Below are 22646 nucleotides of genomic sequence, written 5' to 3'. Positions count from 1 at the left end.
ATCACCTTCAACCTATGGTGAATCATTTCTATCCTGATGGGAGTGGTCTCTTCCAGGATGACAACGCCCCCATCCACAGGGCACGAGCAGTCACTAAATGGTTTGACGAGCATGAAAACGATGTAAATCATATGCCATGGCCGTCTCAGTCACCAGATCTCAACCCCATTGAACACTTATGGGAGATTCTGGAGCGGCGCCACCATCAACAAAACAACAAATGATGGAATTTCTCGCGGAAGAATGTTGTTGCATCCCTGCAATAGAGGTCCAGTCACGTGTAGAATCTATGCCAAGGCGCATTGAAGCCGGCGGCTCGTGGTGGCCTGACGCCCTATTAAGTCACTATGTTGGCGTTTCATTTATTTTGGCCGTTACCTGTATGTCTCACCATATGTAGATGCGGGATAATACGCTTAGAATAGCACGACAGCATACACCCACTTACTCTGCAGACGAAGCACTCAGGGTGCCAGAGGGAGTTTAGGGCTGATATGTAGTTCTCCAGAATGGCGCGGGCACAGCCTCCACATTTGGGCGCAAACATGTCAAAGTAGTCCTTCCGACAGTACGCTTTCCCATCCTTCTCATGGAAGCCTGTGGAGGACGGGCAGAGAAGGACACCGCCTTATGACGACAGCGAGAGAGAAAAGTGGAGAGGAGGAGAGAAGAGAAGAAGAGAGACAGAGGAGACAAAGAGCAAAAGAAGAGACGCTAGAGAGAAAGAGAGAGAAAGGAATAGAGAAGAAAGATAGAAGAATAGAGAAGAGGAGAGAGAGAGAGAGAGAGAGAAGGGGAGAGAGATAGCTTACCCTCTGGACCAAAGAAAGCTCCACACTGAGCACAGAAGAAGTGTTCTGGATGCCAGTTCCTGTCCAGTGCCGTCACCACTTTCTGCAGGGGACAAAAAAAGATCAATATTTTTCCCTAGATGCAGTTAGCATACACCGAGTATACAAACCATTAAGAACACCTGCCTTTTCCATGACAGACTGACCAGGTTGAAAGCTATGATGATAGAGGAACTACGTCGCTGTCTTATCCGCTTGTTGCCCCTCCCCCCGGACACAAAATAGTAGCTAGCAAGATGGAGGTCACTGAGGTTATTTTTAATGAGTGCATTTCGCAAGTGGCTAGTTTGCATCAACTACCTTCACTAAAACCACCGCAAAGCTTTTGCCTGCAAATGGCCAGAACCGCTACGTTCTGGCATGTCTGCCTCGTGATTTGTTGGGAGAGTTGTCTGACTGAAGAGGTCCCTCCCTGGAACAATTTTTCCCACCTTTTCGAAGTTAACAAAGAGAGTCAGTCATTAATCCCAGATCCTAGTCACTGCTGTTGCCTAGGGTCTGGCTTTCCCAGGCCAGTTAGCAGCAGATTGAATTCCTAAAATCAAGGTTTTAGGCATTTTGCCCATTTATTTTATAGCCAGCAGATGGCAGCACTAGTGAGGCTGACGACAGTAGTATAGAGCAGTGTGTCTAGTGTGGACATAGTAGCATGACGAGAGAGAGCAATAGAAAGAAAGGAGAGATAAAGGAGTTATATGAATACACAACACTGGACCAATGAGGAAGCTTGTCTCCACCGGGACTAATCTGACCCTATCCCGAGGCTAAAGTCCAGTTGCTCTCCCCTTCTACTGCGGTGCCTCACCCCAGGCAGTGTGTGTGTGTGTGCGTGCGTGCATGCGCGTGCGCGTGTGTGTTCATGTGTGCAGTGACTCATACACATGCTGCAGTGTGTCAGAGCAAGCATATGAGTGAGTGTTGACGTGCGGAGTGAGACAGAAACAGAGATGACGGGTGGAGAAGAATGGCTCAAAGCTGGGTCTGTGGGATTCAAGGTGGCATAATGTGTGTGTGTGTGTGTGTGTGTGTGTAATACTGACATCAAGCATAGGTCTCTTGCAGTAGTAGCAGCAGCGTGTGTGTGTGTTTGTGTGTGTAATACTAACATCCAGGATAGGTCCGTTACAGTGTGTGTGTGTGTGTAATACTGACATCCAGCATAGGTCTCTTGCAGTAGTAGCAGCAGCGTGTGTGTGTGTAATACTAACATCCAGGATAGGTCCGTTACAGTAGTAGTAGCGTGTGTGTGTGTGTGTGTGTGTGTGTGTGTGTGTGTGTGTGTGTGTGTGTGTGTGTGTGTGTGTGTGTGTGTGTGTGTGTGTGTGTGTGTGTGTGTGTGCGTGCGTGCGTGCGTGCGTGCGTGCGTGCGTGCGTGTGTGTAATACTAACGTCCAGGATCGGTCCGTTACAGTAGTGGCAGCGTGGGGAGAACAGGTTGTGGTAGTCCTTCTCACAGTAGGGCGCTCCGTCCCGCTCAAAGAAGTTCCTGGAACCGATCTCCTCCTGACAGTGGGTACACACAAAGTGCTCCGGGTGCCACGTGCGCCCCATAGCGGTCACCACCTAGGCACAGGGAGGGCACAAGACAGACGCATCACAAATCTAAACTAGGAGCCTCAACATAAGATTTTGTGAATATGGACGCGCATTCATAAACCGCCTCAGAGTAGGATCAGGTACCCCCTGTCCATGTAAACTTAAATCATTATGATCTAAAAGACCCCTGATCCCAGATCAGCGCTCCTACTAGGAGTCTTTATGAAAACGGGCCCCAGGGGTGAATTCCAATCAGAGATGTGCGTATGACTACGCCAATGTCCCATGGACATCAATGTATGATTGATCTCCACCGGTTAATGGTGCATATCGCCAGTTCAGAGTCAGCCCTCACTGTGGAACAGTGACCTTCCTATGGTGGACAAAGTACTTAACCTTATTTCCATTACCAGCAAACATTGATTATATGGAGGAATGCAAACCATGGGAGCTATGTAGGCAGCTCAATCTAATCATGAGCACATTATTCACACCTACTGTGCTATTGACCGCGAGCAGTCATAATGGATCTAGGAATAAATTCAACGGGGACCCAAAAATATATGTAATAAGTACAGTAAAGGGTGCATGTAAGTGTGTGAATATGGCCTGTGTGTGTGTGTATGCATGCGTGCATGTAAGGTCACCTGTCCAACTATGGGCTTGTTGCAGGCCCCACACACTCCCTTGGCCACGGTCTGGACGCCCAGTTTATGGAGGTCTGACTGGAGGCTGCCCAGCATGTTGTCCAGCTTGTTGGCCTGTTTGGGGGGAGCCGCGGGCAAGCTCTTCCCCTGGGCCAGGATCTGTGGATGGGTCACACACAGACAGACATGTCAGAGAAAGAAACAGACGCACAGAAACACACACGCAGACAATAAGCAGACACACTAACACTCACATATAGAAACGTGCAAACAACACAGTTCCACAAATAGAGATCCCTTCCCAACTCATGTTCTGCTCAACTCACAGAAAACCCAATTAAAGCATAGAAGAGTCTCTCTTCAACAACTCTGCTGATTACATCTGAACGTAATTGCTCCCCTGGGAAGTCTTTTGAATTTAACTGAGTCTTCATAGACACAACAGTAATTATTCTTGACGAAACAGAACACACTCTCCCTGGGCTTATGTGACGTGCCACAGAAATCAGTCTTTTTAATGGCTGAAATGGAGAACGCCACTGGCATGCATGCCAGGCTAGAAAGAACATGTTCGGCTCATCGCGTAAAAGCTGACATTACATAAAGCACTGCAGTCCAACCCCGGGACTCTTCAATCTGACTACTGTCTCCAAGAGTTACTCTGCTTATTAGCTACCTATAGAGCCTATTGATTGTCTGTGTGTTGTTGATGGGCAGAAGCAAGGTGGGAGGGGAACTACACTTCTCAAATGGTTTGGTCATTGGAGCTTCCTGACCCAGTCAAATTCCACAGAGGGAGAAAATAGCCTGTCAGTGGGCCTACTGCTTACAAAAAAAACGTGCACACACACACATAAACGCAAACACGCACGCACGCACACACACACACACAGGGACTAACAGTCACGTACAGGCAAATTTCACAGACGAAAGGCAACCCTCACTAAACAACCACCCTTCCATCTGGAGTAAAATCAAATACCAACTTGGCTTGGACCTTGATGTGTTTGTTAAAGAGAAAGTAGGTAGGGAAAAAATTAGATTAGATATGAAGAGAAATAGTGGCATATAATAACAGTGTCTTAACAGAACACTATGCAGTCAGCTAAATCATGAGTCAAGTTATTTCAACCTGTTCAGATTTGGGCTTGGTCAAAAGGGCGTGGTAAGTTAAACAGTCAAAAGTTAGGTCTGAAATGCCTATGGTGGAGGCAAGTCCTCTGGGAGGTGGGAACCATTCCAGCGACGTGACAGGAATCAGGACAGTGTGGCTGTAATATCAAGGAGAGAGCCATGATGTCTGTTCCCCACCAACCACCCGATACTGATTTCAAGGAACGACATCGCCCAAGTTGGCGCCGCCAGACGGCATTCTCCAAAAACCGAGACGATTCACTCGCCAGCCTGGATGCCATACACTTTCATCTCTACAGAATGGATTTCACACATCCTTAAAGAGCTCCTTCCTTATCACAACCCCTCTCCTAGACTCTTGGTGGAGAAGTGGCTAGAGATAGGGTCCAAAATACATTTGTTTTCTCAACACACACACACACACACACACACACACACACACACACACACACACACACACACACACACACACACACACACACACACACACACACACACACACACACACACACACACACACACACACACACACACACACACACACACACAGTGAAGCGTTTTGGTTTTGACAACACATGTCCACTCTGACAGACGACTCAATACAAACCACGAAATAGAGAATAAAGTTGGTGATAGTGAGAAAAGAAAGAAGTGAGAGGCAGATTAGGCCAAAGAGAGAAATAGACAAAACAGAAGGATAAACGAACAAGGTGGATTGAGTGTTCCATGCCTCCATTGGTGGGAAGATGGGATCGTACTCAGTCTGGCAGCCAACAGACACAAAGACCTTGGGCGGAGGGGGCGGGGTGACAGACTTGGGCCGGGGGCTGGGGGTTTTGGGCGGGGCAGGTTCCCTGGATGGAGGGGTGGGCTCTCTGGGGGTCGGCACCCAGGGAGGGGTGGGCTGATGCTCCACAGGTGGGGGGGAAGGGCTGCATGGCGGGGAAGGGGTGGGTACCCTGGGAGGGGGAGAGGGGAGTGGGGGAGGAGGCAGGGGCGGAGGGGTCTGCTTGACAGGGGTTTGCTTTTTGGGTGCCGGGGGGGACTGCGGAGGGGGGATGACTTTTCTCTGAGGGACAGGCGAGTCAGGAGGGATGACGATCTGGGTGTGGGAAGAGACAGAGAGCAAGAGAGAGACATCAAAAATGAGTGAAATTAAACCACAGGAAATGGAAAGCCTCAGGTGGAGCAAAAAAACATCAACAAGTGGTTACAGAAGAATACGGTTGAGAAACTGTTTGCTAGTCATAGTCCATATGTGTGGTATAGAAAATTGCCTTGATAACGTTACTCTAGAATAACAGCACGAATCAAGAAACACGCTACTGGAAGGTGCTGTATTGCTCTAGAACTAGTCGGTCCAAATTTGGCCCAATGAGATGACTTAGCACTGGCTCCGGCCACATCTCTGTACCTTGTCCACCACCGGCGAGGCCCTGTCTTCCCGCGTGCGCTGCGGGTTGTTCATGACGATGACCCCCTCAGTGAGCCAGTCGTCTGACTGCTTCTTACGTCGGCGCTCAACGGCGCGTTCGATTCCCAGCTTGCCCTGCAGCTCTGCGATGAGACAGTCCTGGGAACTGCTCTTGGTGAAGATCACAGGACCCAGTTTACGCCTTAACACATGCCCGTCTCGGGACATGGGGTGCACGTTGGGCGTCTCTTTGGTGCGGCGGATAACCGACTTGAGCTACAGAGTTGGGTAGAAGGAAGTAAGGGGGGGGGGGCATGGTGGTGCTTCCCCATACCTCCCATGACAACGCACATATCGGGGGTGCTGCAGAGCCAGGCACAAAACACCAGGAAGCACAATCCTTCAGGCCAGGCCGGCTGATCGCAAAAGTCAAAGGGCACTCCACTCGACTCCATTCCGCTCTTTTCCGAGGCAGTCTATTTCACACGTGCTAGGCTGCAGTGTGTAAGCATGCTGAGTGATTGAAAACACTTAGCAAACATCCATTCTTCTCTGCGCAAAAACATACTGGGCAGCAGGTAGCCTAGCGGTTAACAGCTTTGGGCAATAACCAAACGGTCACTGATTTGAACCCCGAGCTGACGAGATGAAAAATCTGTTGATGTGTCCTTGAGCAAGGCACTTCATCCTAATTGCTACTGTAAATCACTCTTGATAAGATTATGACTAAAATGTAAATGTGAAATACACGATGTGCAAAACAACGACTAGAACTCTAATGCTCATGCAATACACAGGCAGGCGTAAAATGCAAGCAGCAAAACCGATGGTCTTAGATTCTTGTAGTAATGTCACTGTAGAGAAGTAGCTAATGTCCTTGAAAACAGATCCTAAAACTCGGTTCCACAAGCCCATATAAACCCTCTCTGCTCCACTCGCATGTTTTAGGTTTGTCCCTTCTCCACCCAAACATGTGCACAGAGAATGTGTGTAGTACCTAGCCCTGTGGAACACCCGTAGTGAGACCACATGGTGCAAATACAGACCTTCTTCACGTCACCTGGAAGAAGCTGTAACGCGGTCAATTCAAATCAAATTATTCTTCCTTAACACCACAGGCTCTATTTTCGGCTGCCCCTAAGGAGGCACAAGTGTCAAACACATGTTAGTTTGCAATTACGTCATATAAAAATTGGAATTTTCCAACCTTTACGCCAGGTTCGGGATTTTACCTGTCTAACATCAGCTCGCTGAGATGGGAGGGGTGGCAATATTTGAGGTGTGTTCTTAAAAACAAGAGCAAAAGTGACAATTTCATGCAGCGCTGAAGGGAAATTTTAAGACCCACCAAAAGCAGGTCTTAACGGTAATGCATGGATTTTGAGAGCGGAAGCGCAGCCTATCCAGCCATGACGCACAGTCCCTATGGAACGAGAAATGTGCCTTTTGCGCCAGTGAATCTCGGATTTAGAAACATAAAAAATATTGATTTCCCTCCCATTTCATTTAATTTTATAAAAGAACATGCATAGCCTACCTTCCCCTTAATCAAGGCTAGTTTAGCAGCTTCGGATAGGTGTGTATTTTTATACTGGCCATGCATTAACCAAGTCGCCTATGAATAAAGAGGTTTTAAATGGTCTACAGAGAGTGCCTTAAAATATGAGTTTTTTGCCTTCATGCTTTTTTATGAGTCACAATTTACACACCTGCGTAATTCATTTAGCTTGTTCAAGTAGCCTATCCATGCCCATTTTCAAAGAGTGCACCTCGTACGATTACCAAGGACACGCTCATCCAAACTATTCAGTCCTCCTATAGTGCCAAATGAACAGCAGATTTTTATTTGAATGTGCCTTGCACATAGGCAACGATAGAATTGACAGAAGCCTAGTATTTTGTAGACGTGCGAATGTTATACGTAAAGACATTTAGGCCTACGTGTGCACACAGTGCCATGGAACGAGAGATGCGATTTATGACATCATGATTCTGACCTCATCCTACTTAGAAATATTGTTGTTTTAAAAAAACGATTGCTTGTTTTTTCATTTCATTTGATTAAAAACCAAGCACAGCCTCCCCCTTGATAAAAAAAAAACTGCCCCAAGTGTGTTAGTGTACATGTATGGTGACTTGAAGAGGTCCTCTGAAGCAGGACCTCCTCTGCTAAATAGCATATATAATATATTAGGAGGCATATAATCCAGCATATTGACATGAGGTGGCAAGCTACACACAGCAGTGCAGTGAAGGTTTGCATCACTCGATTGTCCAAGTGACAAGCTCACAGCTGCAAGTTGAGACGTGGAATATAGCCATAAACAACACACAGCGGACATTTCCACATGGACCACGGTAGGCAGGTAACCCCCTTGACCATAATGAAAAAGCTTTAATAGGTTTTTAGACATGTTTGCAAATATATAACACATTTAAAATAGAAATACCTTATTTACATAAGTATTCAGACCCTTTGCTTTGAGACTCGAAATTGAGCTCAGGTGCATCCTGTTTCCATTAATCATCCTTGAGATGTTTCTACAACTTGATTGGAGTCCACTTGTGGTAAATTCAACTGATTGGACATGATTTGGAAAGGCACACACCTGTCTATATCAGGTCCTACAGTTGACAGTGCATATCAGAGCAAAAACCAAGCCATGAGGTTGAAGGAATTGTCAGTAGAGCTCCAAGACAGGATTGTGTCGAGGCACAGATCTGAGGAAGTGTACCAAAATATTTCTGCAGCATTGAAGATTCCCAAGAACACAGTGGCCTCCATTCTTAAATGGAAAAAGTTTGGAACCACCAAGACTCTTCCTAGAGTTGGACGCCCGGCAAACTGAGCAATTGGGGGAGAAGGGCCTTGGTCAGGGAGTTGACCAAGAACCTGATGGTCAATCTGATAGAGCTCCAGAGTTCCTCTGTGGAGATGGGAGAACGTTCCAGAAGGACAACCATCTCTGCAGCACTCCACCAATCAGCCCTTTATGTTAGAGTGGCCAGACGGAAACCACTCCTCAGTAAAAGGCACATGACAGCCCGCTTGGTGTTTGCCAAAAGTCCCCTAAAGACTCTCAGACCATGAGAAATAAGATTCTCTGGTCTGATGAAACAAAAATTGAACTATTTGGCCTGAATGAAAAGCGTCTTGTCTGGAGGAAACCTGACACCATCCCTATGGTGAAGCATGGTGGTGGCAGCATCATGCTATGGGGATGTTTTTTAGCGGCAGGGACTGGGATACTAGTCAGGATCGAGGCAAAGACGAACAGAGCAAAGTACAGAGAGATCCTTGATGAAAACCTGGCCCAGAGCGCTCAGTACCTCAGAATGGGGCGAAGATTCACCTTCCAACAGGACAATGACCCTAAGCACACAGCCAAGAGAACGAAGGAATGGTTTAGGGACAAGTCTCTGAGTGGCCCAACCAGAGCCCGGACTTGAACCCTATCGAACATCTCTGGAGAGACCTGAAAATAGCTGTGCAGCAATGCTCCCCATGCAACTTGACAGAGCTTGAGAGGATCTGCAGAGAAGAATGGGAGAAACTCCCCAAATACAGGTGTGCCAAGCTTGTAGCGTCATACCCAAGAAGACTCGAGGCTGAAATCGCTGCCAAAGGTGCTTCAACAAAGTACTGAGTAAAGGATCTGAATACTTATGTAAATGTGATATTTATTTATTTTACAAATTAGCAAACATTTCTAAAAACCTGTTTTGCTTTGTCATTATGGGGCATTGTGTGTAGATTGATGGGGAAAAAAACAATTTAATCAATTTTAGAATAAGGCTGTAACATAACATTTGGAAAAGGTCAAGGGGTTTGAATACTTTCCGAAGGCACTGTATATCCTTGTGAAGTTCACAACAGCCACCATTCTACACAAGGCAGAAAATACAAACTCCATGCATCACTTCTCAGGTAAAACTTTGACAAGATGCCCTATATATTCAAGTCCTTGTGTCCTCATGTTATGTTCATGTGAGTCACTCTCCCAAAATAAGAGCCCATCTCAATCACTTCAACTTGATAATAACTGACATACTGTAACAGAGCTAAGTTGAACTTGAATGAGCTTAGTGGATACAGTCTGATCGCTGCTTAATCCAAAAGATGGGCATTTGGAATAAGCCAGAAAATTGACGGTCCAATCAGCATCCTCTCAGAAACAGTGGGTGGGTTTAGAACAAAAACCAACTCAGTCAAACTTTGCTTTGAATTAGGCCATCCTCTGATTGGTTGAAGGTGATCCAATCGCTGACAAGTTAGTTTTGAATAATGCCCCATTACAGACACAGACTCGAAGATGAGAAATCCCAGACATATAAGCGAAGTGAAAAAGGATGGTGAACTTAGCGATCAGACTGATTCCACCAGGCTAGAATGAGCCATCATCAGATAAAAATCCAATGGCATCATATATATTAGTGATCATTATCATCTCTGTATGTTACTGGCTCCGTTACACCTATCAGTGTGTGCCACCACCAGTGCCAGGTTACATGGGAAAGATGAAATGTGTCAAAGCGGGGATTTGGCCTCAAACTTGGCCTAATAAAAGATAAACCATACGGTGTCTTAAAGCCTTTAATCTTGCGTGCCAGCTTATTTTGGGAGAGCGTTGTTGCGGGTGGGTGGTCTGTTGTACGGGAGCATCGTACTTGGCCCGAGGTGGACAGCCTCTCCACGGCCGAAGGCTGGTTCAGGGGCAGGTCCAGGGTGGTCTCGGGGCTTCCTGGGCACGTCGAGGGGGTCAAAGAGTCGTCCATCCAGCTGGCCTTGTTAAGCGGGATCATCGTCCCCTCGCGCCCGTCCAGGGACGTGCTGTGCCTTGGGTTAATACTTTCCTTGTCCTCCCAAGTCCTTTCCTTGTCTCCTGCCATGGCATAAAGCTCCTCTTTGTCCTGATGGGTCTCCTTGGCATGCTCCACTTCTCCCTCTGGCAGGGTAAAGTCGAAGGACAGCAATCTGCCAAGGGTGTCCTCCAGCAAGGGCTCCCGACATGGCCATGTTATCCCCAAATCAGGACATGCAGTAGGGGGCTCTGCTAGCTGAGCAGCAGGTGTTTCTGGATGCTTCTCCTTCAGTGGGGAAGATGGATCAATGGAGGCTGACTGAGGAAGGGTGATCGTTTTAGGAGTGGGACTCTTAGCAACACTAACAGGAATGGGGCTCTTAGCAACCAGAACTGGACGGGGGCTCTTAGCAACCAGAACAGGACTGGGGCTCTTAGCAACCATAACTGGACCAAGAGTCTTGCCAACAGTTATAGGACTAGGGGTCTTGACAAGAGTCATGGGACTAAGGGTCTTGGCAACAGTTACTGGACTAGGCGTCTTGGTGGTCTTTGTATCCACTGCAGGACTGTTGTACTTTACAACGGGGGCAACAGAAGGATAGGGGGTCTTTGGCAAAGTGTGGCTTGGGTTGTTAGCGACCACAGTGAGGGACTCCATGTGGGAGGTCAGCGTAGTTCTCACGCTGGGATCAGTTACTCCTCCCAGCTGTGTGTGAATCTGGGTGTACTGGAGGCTCTGGGACGAGGCCAACAAAACAGAGGAGGCTGAAGCAGCTGAGAGGGGGGTGGAGGAGGGAGGGCCAAAGCAGGCATCTTCATCTATGTGGAGTTCTAAAGGAACAGGGTTACAGGAGGGGGACGTGTCACTGGGGGGGCTTCAGCTGCAGATCACCAGGCCCAGTTGGGTCTCTGGTTACAACTACTGGGGAAGCAGGGGCTGCAGGTGACTTAGTCTCCAAGGAGGAGGGTTCTGATCCTTGACTGGACAGGAGGGTATTCATATTGACAGACAACTGAGAACCAGACTGGAGGACGGGCAGCACAGAAACAATAATAGAAGACAGAGAGAAAAAAAGGGGAAATGGTTTGAGGAGAGGTAGAAAAGGGAAGTTGCCACAGCGGCAGACATGCACCATGGCAAATGAATCATGACAACTTCCTCAATAAAGCTGTGTGAAAATTGGCATTATATATATATATATATATATATATATATCACAGTGATGGATATACAAATCATTCACATTCCACACTCATTGCATCGCAGAGTAAAAATACATTTTTCTATTGTGGGATCAATAAGGTAAATGGTAGGAAATGCCCGACCGAATGTACATTAGAGTCTAGACCACAGCAACACTACAGCAATCTACCTGTGTGAAGAACCCCCACATCCATGCTAAAAATCAATATACAACCTACCTTTAAAAGCAACACATGCACTATTCATTTGACTGCACATTTCACCCTACAGTATGTCCCTTCACCCATCTGCATCTGCCTACCTCTCTTTCCTATCCATCTCTACACCCTTGAATGAGTAGGTGTGTTCAAACTTTTGACTAGTACTGTACATACGCACATACAGTACCAGTCAAAAGTTTGGACACACCTACTCATTCAAGGGTTTTTCTTTATTTTTACTATTTTCTACATTATAGAATAATAGTGAATACAACAAAACTATGTATTAACCCATATGGAATCATGTAGTAACCAAAAAAGTTATACAACAAATCAAAATATATTTTATATTTGAGATTCTTCAAAGTAGCCACCCTTTGCCTTTATGACAGCTTTGCACACTCTTGGCATTCTCTCAACCAGCTTCATGAGGTAGTCACCTGGAATGCATTTCAATTAACAGGTGTGCCTTGTTAAAAGTTAATAGGTGGAATTTCCTTCCTTCTTAATGTGTTTGAGCCAATCAGTTGTGTTGTGACAAGGTAGGGGTGGTATACAGAAGATAGCCCTATTTGGTAAAAGTCCATATTATGGCAAGAACAGCTCAAATAAGCAAATAGAAATGACAGTCCATCATCAGTTTAAGACATGAAGGTCAGTCAATCCGGAAAATGTCAACACTTTGAAAGTTTCTTTAAGTGCAGTTGCAAAAACCATCAAGCGCTATGATGAAACTGGCCCTCATGAGGACCACCTCAGGAAAGGAAGACCCAGAATTACTTCTGCTGTAGAGGATAAGTTACCAGCCAGAAGAAATGGCAGCAGTTTTACGGGCGCCCATCCAATTGTGCTATTATGTGTTTTTCTGGCGTTATTTGTAACTTATTTTGTACATAATGTTTCTGCAACCGTATCTTACGGCAAAAAAGAGCTTCTGGATTATCAGGACAGCGATCACTTTTTTCTACAACAAGGATGACGCACAAGACATTCTCCAAACGCCCCACAGGGCCGACATCCCCGTTATTTGCAAGAGGAAGCGACGCAGGTACAGAGGACAATGAGCTGGATGCCTGGTCAGGACCCGGAGAAGGCGAGTGGGAAAGCTGCCGTTACCGTCAATACTACTCACCAATGTGCAATCACTGGACAATAAATTAGACAAGGTAAGATCACGAATATCCTACCAACGGGACATAAAAAACTGTAATATCCTATGTTTCACGGAATCCTGGCTGAATGACGACATGGATATTCAGCTAGCGGGATATATGCTGCACCGGCAAGACTGAACAGCGCACTCCGGTAAGACGAGGGGGGGCGGTCTGTGCATATTTGTAAACAACAGCTGGGGCACGAAATCTAAGGTCTCTAGACTGTGTCCTACTTCATGGCCGTAACCCTGGTAGACCAGACTGAGAAAGAGGAGGAGGAAGAAGTAGCAGAAGAGGTACTGACGGAGGAGGAGTCTGTGTGCAGTAGCAACATTGCCCCCCACCAACACCATGTCTCGCATACAACACCAGCCAAGGATGCTGCTGGCGACGCTGCTGATTTTAGCCAAGAGGTACAGTAGCTGGGTTTCCATCCAGTTAGCGACAGATTTTCATTGTAATATTCTAAAATTGGCATGAAATAATTTTCTCACCAGAGTTTCTATCAAATTGACTTGTTGCGGATAAAAAGCTGTGCGTGATGACGTAGTGTGCATAAAAATAACTGTGGTTAAATTGCCATGTACAGAATCAAATAAAATGACCAGTTAAATGGGTTTACATCACATTTTCAACTGTACTTATGGTTATGTCACAAATTTTTTTTGCGTTATATAGCAAATGTGCCCACTCTGGTCTTGGCACGTACGCTCTAGCCAACAGCTGGCAGATACAGTGCGGGTAGTCTACCTACATGCTGAGATTATTTTGGATAAGAGAGAGAATTTTTATTTGTCAAACGGCAGCCAAGCATCAATGATGATGTCACCAGAATAAGACCCTCAATATTTATTGGAAAAGAGCATCAAGCTCATCACTGTGCACTTTCATCACCCTGTGAAGTTCATCATAATATGTATTCTGTTGCCTAGTAAACTGCATGCTTTCCCAAGGTGCATAAAGGTGTTTCACCTGACATTTCTTGCAATAATAATTTTACCAACACAGAATATCCCACATTCTCTAAGGTATTTTGTGTTGTCAACATTTGGAAAGTTTAAATTTGCTGTTTCCATCAGGCCTGTCGTGACATTTATCTGATATATAGTTTACTCACATAAAAAGGTTGGATGGAAACCTGTTTAGTGTCGTGAAGTTCTGTTAAGTTAAATACATAGAAACTTTGGTGGCATAGACTATATACAGTATTGTCTAAGATATAGGCTATATTTCACATGTATTATATTTAAATGGATTACTGAGAAACACTTAATTGGGATAGGTATATCTGTCAATAACTGGTTGAATTTCTCATCAGATCACAGCCCACTTGACAGACGTGGCCATCGAACACGCCCACAACGACTACTCATGTTTTGGGAACGTGTGGATCAACCAGGACGAGTATGACCACGTTATCGAGATCTACGACTTCCCGGCCATGTTCAAAACAGACGACCTGCTGGATGCCTTTGCAGACTACAGGTAAAAGCCTTGGAGTAGGGTGACGTTGCCCCTAGATGCTGATCTTGGATCAGTTTTACCTTTTCCTCACTGATGGTTTGGATTGGGGGAAGGGAAGCTTATCCTGGATCTGTACCTAAGGGAAACCTCACCCCGCAGCACAGGTGAAAGCCTCCCCATGCCTCTCACTAAAGCCGACAGCACACTCACAAGGGCTGTCTGTCTAACTCTCCCAGTCTATCTTGGTCTGTCTTTCAGTGACGGGGGCATGAAGATTAAGTGGATGGACAACACTCGCGCCCTAGGCGTGTTCTCCAGTCAATCTGCAGGTATGGTTTTTGAGTATGTATTTTTTTTTAAATCTTTTGAGTCGTATCTAAAGTAACTGCCCAGTGTAAATCTAACTTTTTTTAAAGTTCATATTCTGGTAATTCCTATCCAAATAATGTTGATATTTTTTGTGTGCGGCTAAAGCATAAATTTAAGAAAAAAACACTTCAAAAATCCCACCTCAAACTTCTATCTCAGACTGTTTCATAAATGCTTGCTATTTCCTCATAGAATATGTCATCTCCTTGGGGAGGATGAGCTGGCCAGTCAGTGATCTAGAGGAGGATGAGCTGGCCAATCAATGGTCTACTTGCGTGAATATTTTAATGACCAGTGTACACCCACACAGAATAGCTGCTTTTTAATGTAGTTAATTAAACAATGTTGGAAGGGAAGCTATTTCACTCTCATATTGTAAGTAATTATAGGTCATATTTCATAGAAATCTGGAAACACTAGGCAGTTACTTTAAGTTATATTTTACTCCAATATGAGTCACGAGTCCCTTTTGGCACATTGGAGTTAGTTGTGTGACCTTCTGACGGTCGGTGAAGGGAAGTTGGTGTTCTTTCTTATGATATCAGAGATTAAAATCTTTGAATCGGTCCCGTGACTAGATTTTGCTCGCCTGAAGTAGAGTATATTGTGATAAATTGCAGGCCACACTACTTGCCTAGAGAGTTTTCAGCTATACTTTTCGTGGCTGTTTATTTACCACCACAGACAGATGCTGGCACTAAGACAGCACTCAGTCAGCTGTATAAGGAATTATGCAAACAGGAAACCACTCACCCAGAGGTGGCGCTCCTACTGGCCGGAGACTTTAATGCAGGAAACTTAAATCAGTTCTACCAAATTTCCATCAAAATGTTAAATGTGCAACCAGAGGGAAAATAAATTCTAGATCACCTGTACTCCACACACAGAGACGTGTTCAAAGCTCTCCCTCGCCCTCCATTTGGTAAATCCGACCACAACTCTATCCTCCTGATTCCTGCTTACAAGCAAAAATTAAAGCAGGAAGCACCAGTGACTCGGTCTATAAAAAAGTGGTCAGATGAAGCAGATGCTAAACTACAGGACTGTTTTACTAGCACAGACTGGAATATGTTCCGGGATTCCTCCGATGGCATTGAGGAGTACATCACATCAGTCACCGGCTTTATCAATAAGAGCATCGAGGACGTCGTCCCCACAGTGACTGTATGTACATACCACAACCAGAAGCCATGGATTACAGGCAAAATTCGCACTGAGCTAAAGGGTAGAGCTGCCGCTTCCAAGGTGCGGGACTCTAACCCGGAAGCTTACAAGAAATCCTGCTATGCCCTGCGACGAACCATTAAACAGGCAAAGCATCAATACAGGGCTAAGATTGAATCATATGACACCGGCTCCAACGCTCATCTTATGTGGCAGGGCTTGCAAACTATTACAGACTACAAAGGGAAGCACAGCTGCGAGCTGCCCAGTGACACGAGCCTACCAGACGAGCTAAATTACTTCTATGCTCGCTTCGAGGCAAGCAACACTGAGGCATGCATGAGAGCATCAGCTGTTCCGGACGACTGTGTGATCACGCTCTCCGTTGCCAACGTGAGTAAGACCTTTAAACAGGTCAACATACACAAGGCTGCGGGGCCAGAGGGATTACCAGGACGTGTGCTCCGGGCATGTGCTGACCAACTGGCAGGTGTCTTCACTGACATTTTCAACATGTCCCTGATTGAGTCTGTAATTTTCATACCGCCCAAACAGATCCACAGATGATGCAATCTCTATTGCACTCCACACTGCCCTTTCCCACCTGGACAAAAGGAACACCTATGTGAGAAGGCAATTCATTGACTACAGCTCAGCGTTCAACACCATAGTACCCTCAAAGCTCATCACTAAGCTAAAGATCCTGGGACTAAACACCTCCCTCTGCAACTGGATCCTGGACTTCCTGACGGGCCGACCCCAGGTGGTGAGGGTAGGTAGCAACACATCTGCCACGTTGATCCTCAACACTGGAGCTCCACAGGAGTGCGTGCTCAGTCCCTTCCTGTACTCCCTGTTCACCCACGACTGCATGGCCAAGCACGACTCCAACACCATCATTAAGTTTGTAGACGACACAACAGTGGTAGGCCTGATCACGACAACGAGACAGCCTATAGGGAGGAGGTCAGAGACCTAGCCGGGTGGTGCCAGAATATCAACCTATCCCTCAACGTAACCATTATTAAGGAGATGATTGTGGACTACAGGAAAAGGAGGACCGAGCATGCCCCCATTCTCATCGACGGGGCTGTAGTGGAGCAGGTTGAGAGCTTCAAGTTCTTTGGTGTCCACATCAACAACAAACTAGAATGGTCCAAACACACCAAGACAGTCGTGAACAGGGCACGACAAAGCCTATTCCCCCTCAGGAAACTAAAAAGAGTTGGCATGGGTCCTCAGATCCTCAAATGGTTCTACAGCTGCACCATCGAGAGCATCCTGACTGGTTGCATCACTGCCTGGTATGGCAATTGCTCGGCCTCTGACCGCAAGGCACTACAGAGGGTAGTGCGTACGGACCAGTACATCACTAGGGCTAAGCTGCCTGCCATCCAGGACCTCTACACCAGGCGGTATCAGAGGAAGGCCCTAAAAATGGTCAAAGACCCCAGCCACCACAGTCATAGACTGTTCTCTCTACTATCGCATGGCAAACGGTACCGGAGTGCCAAGTCTAGGACAAAAAGGCTTCTCAACAGTTTTTATCCCCAAGCCATAAGACTCCTGAACAGGTAATCAAATGGCTACCCGGACTATTTGCATTGTGTGCCCCCCCCCAACCCCTATTTTTACGCTGCTGCTATTCTCAGTTTATCATATATGCATAGTCACTTTAACTATACATTCATGTACATACTACCTCAATTGGGCCGACCAACCAGTGCTTCCGCACATTGGCTAACCGGGCTATCTGCATTGTGTCCTGCCACCCACCACCCCCTCTTTTACGCTACTGCTACTCTGTTCATCATATATGCATAGTCACTTTCACCATATCTACATGTACATACTACCTCAATCAGCCTGACTAACCGGTGTCTGTATGTAGCCTCGCTACTTTTATAGCCTCGCTACTATAGCCTATCTTTTTACTGTTGTTTTATTTCTTTACTTACCTATTGTTCACCTAACACCTTTGCACTATTGGCTAGAGCCTGTAAGTAAGCATTTCACTGTAAGGTCTACACCTGTTGTATTCGGCGCAAGTGACAAATAAACTTTGATTTGAAATTGTGGCCCAAATAAATGCTTCACAGAGTTCAAGTAACAGACATCTCAACATCAACTGTTCAGAGGAGACCTTCATGGTGAAATGAGGCCTTCATGGTCAAATTCCTGCTAAGAAACCACTACTAAAGGACACCAATAATAAGAAGAGACTTGCTTGGGCCAAGAAAAAGGAGCAATGTACATTAGACCGGTGGAAATCTGTATTTTGGTCTGATGAGTCCAAATTTGAGATTTTTGGTTCCAACCGCCATGTCTTTGTGAGACGCAGAGTAGCTAACAAGTGCTCAGCACATGTGGGAACTCCTTTAAGACTGTTGGAAAAGCATTCCAGGTGAAGCTGGTTGAGAGAATGACAAAAGTGTGCAAAGCTGTCATCAAGACAAAGGGTGGCTACTTTGAAGAATCTAAAATATATTTTGATTCGTTTAACACTTTTTTGGTTACTACATGATTCCATATGGGGTAATACATAGTTTTAATGTCTTCACTATTATTCTACAATGTAGAAAAAAGTAAAAATAAAGAAAAACCTTTGAATGAGTAGGTGTGTCCAAACATTTGACTGGTACTGTATATACATACACATATAGACACATCCTGGTAAAAATTATATTTCTGTAAAACTTACATTGCTCTGGACTTTGAAGTCGGACAGCGAGGCCATGAGCTCGTCGAGCTCCCGTGTGGCGGAGGAGGCAGAGATTCTGGCCTGCAGCTGGGAGGGCGTCTCCTCCTCCCCCTCTGTAAACTCCACCAAGGGGGTGGGGCTAGAAATCAAATAAAAACAACAAACATTAGGCCATAAATGACCACAGTCAAACATGAGAAACACACAGGAGAATAGCACAATCAGGGTGTAAGATTAAACGGTTTCCCGGAACTTGAGGTGCAGTGTCACTGCTTTGCTGCCAATTGTCCCCCATTTCTGGGGATAGGAACGTTTTTGACCAGCTCTAAAGCCTTCCGCATGCTTCGGTTCGGCTGGCACCTAGTCGAACCGAACGAGTATGCTCACATATTCCCTTAAAATCAAGAAAAAAACGGCAATAGTACAATTTATCCATCTTGAGATGACGCAGCCAGTATACACTTCCTCAAAATAGTCAGAATTAATCTAACAACTCAAGAAATCTGTCATTAATTCTGACGTTTTTGTCAAGGAGATCTTAGTCGTGCAATTTTACATCTAAGAAGGTTGGTGCAATATTTCTCAAGTGAAATGATAAAAACTTAGTTAAAGAATCCCTACTGCTGATTAATTAATTAATCATTTTGACGACATTTTGTGACGTTTTTGTGTGTGTCAACGAACAGATGGAAAAACCATTGCCGAAGACCAAAATGAACAAAAATGTCACAAAATGTCTCCATAATATATGCTCGAACTGGGAAGTATGCGGACGCTTTATTCCTTACATGGGGGAGGGTACAGAACTTTCTAGCTCGTCCAGAAGGCTCTCAACGCTGGGGCGCACGTCTTCAATGACCCTGGTGGCCACGCTGCGCTTGGGCTTCTCCATGGTGGGGGGAGGCACCTTGCCGGCCCCCGAAATCCCGTTCTCCTGCACATAGTGGGTGGTGCTGCTAGAGGGGAGGGGCGGGGCTGTCTCCTCTGCAACACAGATGGAGAAAAATACATCTTTACATACAGTTTTCCCTTAGTTTCAACAACAAAGACAAAGTGCCTGCTAAATGCTTTATGTACCAAAAAGGGTTTTGGGTCCGTGAGCCCTGGTCAAAAGCAGTGCACTATTTAGGGAATAGGGTGCCATTTGGAATGCAGACATAATGGTATAGCGTACCCTCAGTCGGGAAGGAGGGCGTGTTGTGTTGCACAGCGTTGAGCTCCAGAAGCAGCCGGTCCAACTCCGACAAGTTGCTGCCCAGGAAGGAACTCATGGCAGCCTCTGCACTCTTTTGCTTGTTGGGGAAGCTGCAGAAACCAACAGAGAGACACAAACATCAGTAACAGACATCTGATGTTCATTTTGTCTTGCGACACTACACAAACAAAAGTGTATTGTTATTATTAGCATTATTACCTGTAGACGTGGTCGTCTTCACTTTGGGGTAAGGGGGGGGAGCTACTGCTGTAGGACTAAGAAAGGGTAGGTACAAATCAAAATGTATTGCTTACATACAAGCCCTTAACCAACAATGCAGTTCAAGAAATAGAGTTAAGACACACATTTAGAAGTGCAGTATGTGAGTGGTCTAGATGGGTCATGTGGTAAATGAGTGTATGTCAGGGGTGTTAAACTTTACCCTCAAAGGGTCATGTGGGTACAGGCTTTTAATCATCCATTCATAGTCTTCACCAATACTTTATTAGTTGAATCAGGTATGTAACTTACTTGAACAAAAGCCTGCACCACACCTGCCTTTTGGGTATGTACTGTACGGGCACATAAAGGCGTAAATGAGTATGTACCTGTGTGGATGAGCGGGTGGATTCTAGGGGGTCGAGCGCGGTTCCGTTCAGGGCCTCAGCAGAGGGAGGTTGGGGTACAGGGGGCGAGGCCGGTCCTCCCGTGGGGAAAGAGTAGGGCGTCTCGTCCGGCAGAAACACCGGCCGCTTGGAGATGTGGGAGGTTGTCGACTCCAAGTCCGCCAGCAAAGCATCTAGGAACATAGAGAGTAAGATCCATTTTTTAAACGCAGCAAGTGGCAATCTTAAAACCAACAGTTGACCTGGTGTAAACAGAAAATCACTGACAAGATTGACAACACTCAACATAGGGAAATCCCCTTTGCTTGTTTGATTGCATCTCTCAAGGAGAGGTTTCATTTTAAAACGTAGGCTATCCTGTCCCTAGATCTCCCATCATCTAATGTACCACAATGTTGTGCAGGACAGTAAACCACTAATCTACTGAAGTTTCAAACTTTATTGTTGTGGAAGTTTATTTTCTCAACTGCAAAGCCGAGTTATGACCTTTGACCATTCATCATCATCCTCCTCCTACTGGTCATCAGTAAGTACACCAGACAGTGTGAGGTCCAGACTCTTTCCCAACGTGTCCAAACACAGCCAGATGGGAATAACATTCAGACGTTGCAGCAGACTAGTAAGTAATCCACTTCACTGAATCATCTGGACTATGTCACCACTCAGCACCACTCCTTTGGTTACTCATTTACCCTGCTGTAGTACACTTACACTGCTTCCCTCACTCTGCTGCTCCCAGAGTTCCACTGCCAAGAATAGAGTGTGAAGTGAACAGTGGCGACACGTGAAAGCTTTGGTAACTTAACATTAAAATGTTGACTTTATTAAGGATTTACGGTAACACGTTACATTAAGGCACCCTCTAAACAAACTATTAATAAACAGTTTATATACTACTTATAAACATTTCGTGAATCATTTTAAGTATAGCTTAATCTAAGGAGTAAGCCTACTGCCCAGGTTGTATTCACGGCCAACCAATTGTTGCTTTCAACCTTTGATTGGTTCATCTAGATCATGTCCGTTCAATGCCTTGGAAACATGGACCAACCCCAATTTGGGATTCAACACCACACATTCCCAGCTCCCCTCTAAATGCAGCCATTATATTGGAGGTAACAAAACGGCAAGCCAATTAGCCTCCCAGACAGTTTGTGGGCATTGAAGAGAACTTGAGGAAGACGACATCATCCACACTCACTCTCTAAGCCACCTCTACTGTTACACACCCATGTCCCTACACGGAGATCACTTCTCTTAAGATCTTAAATCGATGCCTCTGATATCACAAGTGTGTGAAACTGTGTGCAATGCAATCCCCCTTCTTCACTAATAATACTTACCCTACTGTCTTAAATAGACTCTGCTTCAGTCAGAACATTAAAACAGAAAAACAAACAAAAGCACATCCATAAATGAACTGTGAACGATATGCACCTAAACTTGAAGAAGTCAACAATACACTGCCACACTGAACCAAACAACTGATAAGATGACTGAAACATTACGCGCTGAAAACTGATGCCGACAAAAGGTGAGAAACAAAAGAAAACCATGAGACTCACATCAGTGGAAACGACATACCTGAGGCGATAAAGACTAGCACATACACACCCCGGAAGGACGAAGACAGGAATGCAAAGGAAGACTGGGAAGAAGAACGCAACCCAAACACACTGGCTGACAGGCAGGAACTGCTACCCTTAACTAGCACCAGAGACTGGTAATGAGAGACTGAGACGGGAGGGGAGGAGGGAGGGAAGAGGGGAGGCGTCACTTTGGTAGCAGCGGGAGGATTAGGTTTACTCCTAGCTATGCAAGTTTGACGTTTCAGTGTTCTTGGCTCCATGAAGGCTGAGGTAAGAGTTTGTTCTCACTCACACGACTGCCGCAGAGAACGGTCGGCTAACTAGGCAAGTAGAGCGAACTCGACAACTTATCACACCAAAGCCTGGGAAAAACGATGATGGAAGACATGTTGTGTCTCTTGTTCTGTCGGTCTCAAGGTTCAGTCCAGGTGCACTTGACTTTAGTGACCAATTCATTTAAAAACATAAACACAACACACTCCCTCATCAGTACGGAGAGGCTGAGACAGACAGAGCATGTCCCATGGCCCAAGGAATCATGGATGCCAAAGACAGACAGTGGTGATCGCTACTGAACAGATCCACTTTGGCTG

The 22646-nt window shown here is 45.8% G+C and overlaps 1 protein-coding gene across 4 annotated transcripts in view; it reads right to left on the bottom strand.

Moving 5' to 3' along the window:
• Positions 1-22646, bottom strand: part of LOC106565375 (paxillin) — a 50062-nt gene that overhangs the window by 4928 nt on the left and 22488 nt on the right. Inside the window, exons 1-10 of one of the 4 annotated variants that reach the window (XM_014132419.2) lie at positions 22049-22204; positions 20447-20637; positions 20058-20113; positions 19818-19948; positions 19432-19627; positions 18644-18782; positions 3035-3193; positions 2241-2414; positions 813-894; positions 449-597 (exon numbers count right to left, since the gene is read on the bottom strand). In XM_014132419.2, the coding sequence (XP_013987894.1) occupies positions 449-597; positions 813-894; positions 2241-2414; positions 3035-3193; positions 18644-18782; positions 19432-19627; positions 19818-19914 (996 nt within the window). In that variant the 5' untranslated portion in view covers positions 19915-19948; positions 20058-20113; positions 20447-20637; positions 22049-22204. Of the gene's footprint in view, positions 1-448; positions 598-812; positions 895-2240; positions 2415-3034; positions 3194-18643; positions 18783-19431; positions 19628-19817; positions 19949-20057; positions 20114-20446; positions 20638-21807; positions 22205-22646 lie in introns of those variants that run through there. The other 3 variants (XM_045691575.1, XM_045691578.1, XM_045691577.1) reach the window with 3 other exon arrangements.

The sequence above is a fragment of the Salmo salar genome, chromosome ssa12, assembly GCF_905237065.1.
Source record: "Salmo salar chromosome ssa12, Ssal_v3.1, whole genome shotgun sequence".
Lineage (NCBI taxonomy): Eukaryota > Metazoa > Chordata > Actinopteri > Salmoniformes > Salmonidae > Salmo > Salmo salar.
This window is presented reverse-complemented; position numbering and strand designations above follow the sequence as displayed.